The following is a 6,535-nucleotide window of genomic DNA, read 5'->3' as shown; positions in this document are numbered from 1 at the left end:
GAAAGAAGCATGAATTGTGCTTATACAAGCTAATTAGTATGGGTTTGCTAATTAATACTGGAAAGTCAAACTGCCTTTGTCTTGTCAACTACAATTAGCTGAAGATGTTTAAATTTCTTTCCTTTTTTTTCTGCTCTTCCCGCAGTAAACTCACTTTAGCTGACAAGCAATGAAGCCGTGTGCTGGAGAACTCGACAGCAGTTAGTGCAGCAGGTCCATCCCACTTTCCTCTAGCAAGACCTGGTCTAACTCAGCATCCTCTGCAGCACACACCATCCTTTGTCTTGTATTGTCCCCATGGACAATTCACTGAACCAGGGCCCTTTCCTCTCAGGGACACAGAGCACACTGATAATTGTCTTACTGAGGCCACGGTCCAATCAGATTTATTCCACAAGTATATTACTTTTAAATATTGCTATGTAAAGAACAAATTATTTACCAAGGCATCTAAGATGCTCCCATTGCACTTAAGAAACCCCATCGAGCTCATCGGTGAGATCCCATCAGCCAGTTCATTAGCCCCAGAGCACATCGCTTCATTTCCAGTGCTCTGGGAAGGGTGGCAAAGCCATTAGCACTCTTGAAGGTGGTACTAGAGATGTCACCTCCACAGAGGTTTATCCCAGAAGCAGCCCAAAGACCCATCAGACTGTATGACAGCACCTGACAGGTGTTTATTCCACCTCACCTGGGGCCATAAGCCTGTTTGCAGAATGGCTGACGAAAAGCAATACCCTCATCTGTCAGCACCCAGAGCAGGACGAGCCCTTCTGCATCCCCCCAGCCACAGAGGCTTAACAGCAAACCAACAAGCAGTAGATTGTGAGTGAAAAAGGGGGGAGAAGGATGAAAAGGAAGGCGAGATGCCAGGAATCCAGATCAAGCAAACAACTGTTGAAGTGTCAACTTTATGACAGTCTGCAAATAAGGCCATCCAGGTAAGACTCTGATCTGGAGATGAGGGGGGGAAAAAAAACGTGTAAAAAACACATTGGATGGCAGGGAGGAGAGTGGGGCTGGTGTTACAAGTGTTGGAATCCTTAGGCAGGCAGCTAATGGAAAAGCCCCATCCAAAGGGGACTGACCTCTGCCACACCTAACACTGTAAACAAGAAGTGACACGTCTTCCCCTACCAGGGAGGTTTCACCTGAGGGTGGAGGAGAACCATCTATCACCAGTGAAAAGATGGAACTATACTGTCACATTTCCCCTTAAAAAGGAAAAAAGAGGAAAAACAATCTCCCTTCCTCTGTATGGAGCAATTTTCTTACATTTACTGAACAAAATTCAAAATGCTGAATAAAGCCCAGACTTCACAATCTGCAATCCATCGTGTACAGCAGCACAGAATCCAGCCTATGTGTGTGAGATTGATGTAAGCTTTACTGGAAGATCACAAGACCTGCAGTTTTCCACTGACTAACCCTTGGGAATAGGCACTGAACACTGACTGCTGCTTTATCCTCTGCTGACGGATGATGCACAACTCCAATTAATGCTTTAATGCCAGAAGTCCCAGTTTCTCCAGCTCTTTGCTAGCCTGTTTAATATGACAGACTTTTGAAAGCAAACAAATAACTTGAAACACAGGCTTAACGAGCCAAGAAGAAAAACTTTGAAATGTTTAAAAAAATCCACACATCTGAACATTTAAAACATAAGAGCAAATGTATCCCCTGATACATCCAGTGAGCACAATGCAAAATTGATTGTATAGAATCTAAAACTATAACAAGGCAGCATGTAATGAGATCAGATGGTAAATAGGATTAATTCCATTTTCTTTGGAAATATCAGTTCTGACCTGCATCACCAGAGAAAGCAGCTGAGCATACAAAAATGTTTGCCCACAATGTAAGACCACCCCAGAATTGGAATCAATTAACGCTCTCATTATAGAAAATCTGATGTTGAAACAGCAAGGAGCACAAATTAGAAAAAAGAAACTAGGAGACATATGGCAATCTACAGCAGAGGCATGCTAGTTCTGCCCTTCAGTGCCTTAGCAGAGTTAAGCAGAAGTCTAAAAGGAGTAGTGTTGGCACTGTAGTTTATGATTTGGGTTTTAGAGCTGAACTCGGTTTAGCACCTACTTACTAGCCAGTGATACATGGGCATTTTTTCATCAGTAACAAAATGAATCCAGTGTAAAAAGCATCTACAGAGTGAGTGTGTACATCCTGCTCAGGTTTTTCTTGTGACTAGAAAAAGCTGCAGGAATCCCACAGCTCACCCTTTAGCAAAAACATTGGTTCACAAAATAGCTTAATGCCAACACCTCATTTATTGCTGAGTATGGAGACTCATACACACTGCACATAAACCTCCCTACTGCCTGGTTTTGTGGCCTCTATTATTTTTGGTCCTTGAGGGAACTACCAATGAAACAGACAAACCCAGCAGAAAATTAACAGATATTCTAAAAAAAAAAAAAAAAAACCAGTTTATGGTAATTCTGTTCCATCTTATCTGCTTGTCCTTTGCACACTTGAGACTGAATCAAAGGCCCCCAAAGAAAGGAGTTAATTCAGTATGAAATTAAATGCTTGCTTCTGATCTAGAACTGCTAACAAAGAGAAAGGAAACTGCCAAAAAAAGGAAGACGGACTACTAGGTCTCATCCCATGCTTGTTCCAGGTGACTACAGAGACTGTGCCAAGGCTAACAACAATGACAGACACTTTTACAACACTGATCTGTTATTCATTTCTCAATAGTTGGAACTGATCCACTGTTTAAATGATCTGAACTTTCCATATGTTACTGCTCTGTAAAACAATTAAAAGAAACCCAAAGGAGGCACACTTACCATCTCTGCTCTTTGCTTATAACTTCCCACTTCTTCCAGAACTTGAGACAGCTGAGCCTTCAAGACAAAAAGGTAGAAAATGAGGTCTAGGACATATTTTTGGATGTTTAATAAGACCACACTCCTCCCTCCCAACCAACCAAAAAAAAAAGTCAAAAAAAAGGGCAAGATGATTTTCACAGCATTGAAAAGGAATTCTAAGCATTGGCTCTTGTTATGTCCTGTCAGCATCCCAGTCCAGGAGACAATCTTGTCTCAAAGAGCCCGCAGCCTGCATATATAGGAAAGAAGTTTGTTGCTGAGAGAAAATCCACTGGATCAGTTGTCCCAAATCTCAATCTCATTGTCCAGTCAGAGAACCATGCCTCCTCTCCATTTCTTTGGAAGGAACACAAGGAATTTTCTTGTTTTAAGAGGAAATTTGAAGTTTAAATAATCTCAAACCACTGTGAAGATATCTCGTGTTATAATTTGAGGAGAAACAGGAACCCGACTCAAAGGAGGAGCTTTCACAGAGTTTTATTTATGACAAAGGATTTTAACAAGAATGGGTGTTTTGGAGATGGTTAAGAGAAGCCACATACACTACTTGAGTACTCCCCATATCTTTTATTTCACCACACTTTGCTAGCCTGCAACCAGCCTTTCTCTGGTTAGCAGAAAGCCCAGAATCCAGTCACAACTGATGGCAGAGAAGCTAATTTAAACAACGTAAACAAACAAGACAAGAACTAAAAAAAAATTCTTATAAACTAATTCACATGATTTCAAGCAGATAGTCATTAAAACCCTCTGGAGTCCCTTGAACAATCTCTTGCCACCCCTGAAATGGCTCTTTTGAGTACTCCATCCAGAACAGAGACAAACAGCTAGCAGTTCATTAGAATGAAAAGGAAAATATTAAGGTTTGAAGGCTAACTGCACTGAAATGCAAGCAAACAAAAAAAATTATAGTCTTAGGGTTCAGCACAGCAGCAGTTCAATTTTGCAAAGAAACAACCAAACAGTTCAAGAATTCCCTGGCCCCAGCCCTCGGCAGCAACTGAAAAAGTTACAGATTCTTGCTGTGCAGGGCCTGGGATTACGTGACATTATTTAAGGAACAGACGTTCAAATAAGATGAAAAGGGTTTTAATACAAGCCTGGGACCTGGCACAGGGAAATGAAACACACTCATTAAACACCACAGGAGATGCCAGTCCCAACCAAACACGGAGTGCATGTATGAGCAAGTGAGAAGAAAAAATGAAATCGCCACCAAGTTTGATGCTGAAACATCAGGAAACTATAAATTTGCAAACACCTTGGAAAGACTTTTTTCCCCACTGCTATTGAATCAGGTAGAATTACACCAGCAGGCAGGAGCCGAAAAGAGTCACATGGAGAAGAATTAGAAAACATGCCCTCAGAGATGTCATTTATGAGAGACGTTAGCATAGCCTTTGCAAAACACCCCAAGACTGACAATATTTTTCATCAAAAACAACCCCAACTTTTCTGTACATTTATTAACCTTACCTATATCAAAATGACCTTTAGATGGGAACTACTGGCCTATTATAAACTAGATGTAAAGAGCCATTAAGAACCACATATTTGCTTACCGTTCCTGCATTTGAGGGTTATGTCTCTGTTCAGCCTCCTGTCAGTACAGACTGCTACAGAATCATAGAGTAATTCAGATTGGAAGAAGCCAGTTCAATACTCTGCCCAGAGCAGGGTCAGCTACCTGTGGTTTCTTAGGGCTCTTGGTCAGCTGAGTTCTGAGAATCTCCAAGGAGGTGAACTCCAAAACCTCTCCAAGCAATCTGTGCCAAGCTTTGTTCACCTTCACAGTGGAAATATTTTTCTTTATAATATCAAGACAACAGTAGCCTAGAAATCTGTTTAACTAGATGGGTATAAGAACATTTTAAACTACAAGATCTTGATAAAATTCAGGAAAAAAAGGATAGTAAAGACCCTGATACATTTTACATCAGGAAGAGGCTGCAAAATCTTGTAGATAGGAGAGAAATAATACGGGGATGGAAGAAATTGGAAATACAAGCAGGAAATATTCCATACAGATAATATGGCTTGGGACAAATACAAAACTCTCAAGGCACTGTGCCAACAGGGACCTAGAGGCAAACCTGGACAGCAAGACAACCCAGCAGCATGAGAACAGCAGATCAATAGAACTTGGAGAAGTAATCAGGTAGGAATTAAATCCCAAAGTAGGTTTTCTTCATTGCATTTACTTCTAGGCAGCTCATCTCCAAGGGGAAGAGCAGCTAACTAGTGGGAATTCGGAGGACAGCTCCTAAACTTACTAGATTGCTGGAAGAAATGATTTATGGAGATTAAAAGATTTAAAAACGTACGGTTTGACTAACACTCTCACAGAGGAGCAGAAGGGACATATCTAATGCATTGAGAGCCATTACAGTGATCCAGCTGGAAACAAGGAGGCTTTTCCAGCAGAGCTGGCAGACCAGTGGGACCGTCCCGACGCGCCCACGGACGCAGGCAGCCACGGAAACACAAGACACAGCCCCAACTTTCGGAGGGGTCCCCTGTGCCTGCCCTCGCCTGGCTGGGAAACAAATGATCTGAATGCTTTATCACATCCAGTTCGTAAACATTAGCCCTGCCCCAGACTTTTTATTAGCTTAAATCAAATATTGAACCTAGCTCAGCTGTTAGAGGACAGCTGCTTGCAAAGTGATTCACTGCCATATTCCTTCTAGGCCACAAGAAAACACAACCTAATCACCAGCAGCATGACAGATGCACACAGTTTTAATTATGAAGAAGAAATTAGGCTTTGAACTTATCCCCACATCTCACTTAATCAGAGTGCTTCGGAGGAGCTGCCAGCCACCACGGCCCTGGACTGGTGCCTGACAGTGTGCTGAGCCCCTGCACCCAGCCCCAGCCTGGGCATCTACTGGGAAAAAAAAATAGTGTTAGGTTGTTCCTTGGAATTTACCTTTTCAGGAATGAACTGTTGGATTTCTTGGATCAATCATCTGTGGCCACTTGCAGCCAAGGAAAGCGTGAGCAATGAACCTGAGCCAGTGAGGGTGGCCAGGGAGGAGATGGGTGCAGAGTCCTGGACCCCTGCACCACAGGCATGGGAGGGTTGTCTGCAGCAGGTGTTGGAGCAGTTTGACAGTCCATCTCGAGTTTTGCACTGGGAAGAGCAACATCCTACCTCTATGTAGCTCAGCTCTGGTTTATGGGCTTTTCAATTCATCACATTCACCTTGGCACCTCAGGAATCTCTCAGTAGGATAGACTCGTGTGTTGAATTTTCAGACTATGCATAAAAGTTAACATAAAAGCTCCAAGGAAATTCTCATTACTTAATACACATGTTAAATTCCCATGGATCACTGAGCTCAACCATTAAGAAATCTGATAAGCAAACAGATACTAAGAATCAGATATACAAATACACATGTGAAGTGCAATTTGCCCACTGAAGGCAGCACAACCAGGTAAAAGAAAACCAAGAAGCAAAGCAAGGAAGAAGAAAAAAAAAAAAAAACCTCTCAAGTCTTCAGTCAATTACTTTAAGCCTTCAAAGAAAGGGTTTGTCAATTCAAAACATTAATCTTACATGACAACACAGTCTAATCTACTGTCAATGCTACTGTCATCCTCAAAAGAGAGTGGCAGGGAAGGAAAGATAACCTGTGCTCCGGCCTCACCGGGATACTGCAGCTCAGGGCTCA

At 42.2% G+C, this 6,535-nt stretch overlaps 1 protein-coding gene across 1 annotated transcript in view; it reads right to left on the bottom strand.

Annotated features, from left to right (window-relative positions):
* Positions 1–6,535, bottom strand: part of MAD1L1 (MAD1 mitotic arrest deficient-like 1 (yeast)) — a 361,734-nt gene that overhangs the window by 181,464 nt on the left and 173,735 nt on the right. Inside the window, exon 12 of the mRNA XM_008948855.1 lies at positions 2,814–2,870. Within this exon, the coding sequence (XP_008947103.1) occupies positions 2,814–2,870 (57 nt within the window). The remainder of the gene's footprint in view (positions 1–2,813; positions 2,871–6,535) is intronic.

This window comes from Merops nubicus, unplaced genomic scaffold (genome assembly GCF_000691845.1).
Source record: "Merops nubicus isolate BGI_N331 unplaced genomic scaffold, ASM69184v1 scaffold16100, whole genome shotgun sequence".
Taxonomy (NCBI): Eukaryota; Metazoa; Chordata; class Aves; order Coraciiformes; family Meropidae; genus Merops; species Merops nubicus.
Note: the sequence above shows the minus strand (reverse complement) of the source record. Positions and strands in the feature narration are given on the sequence as shown.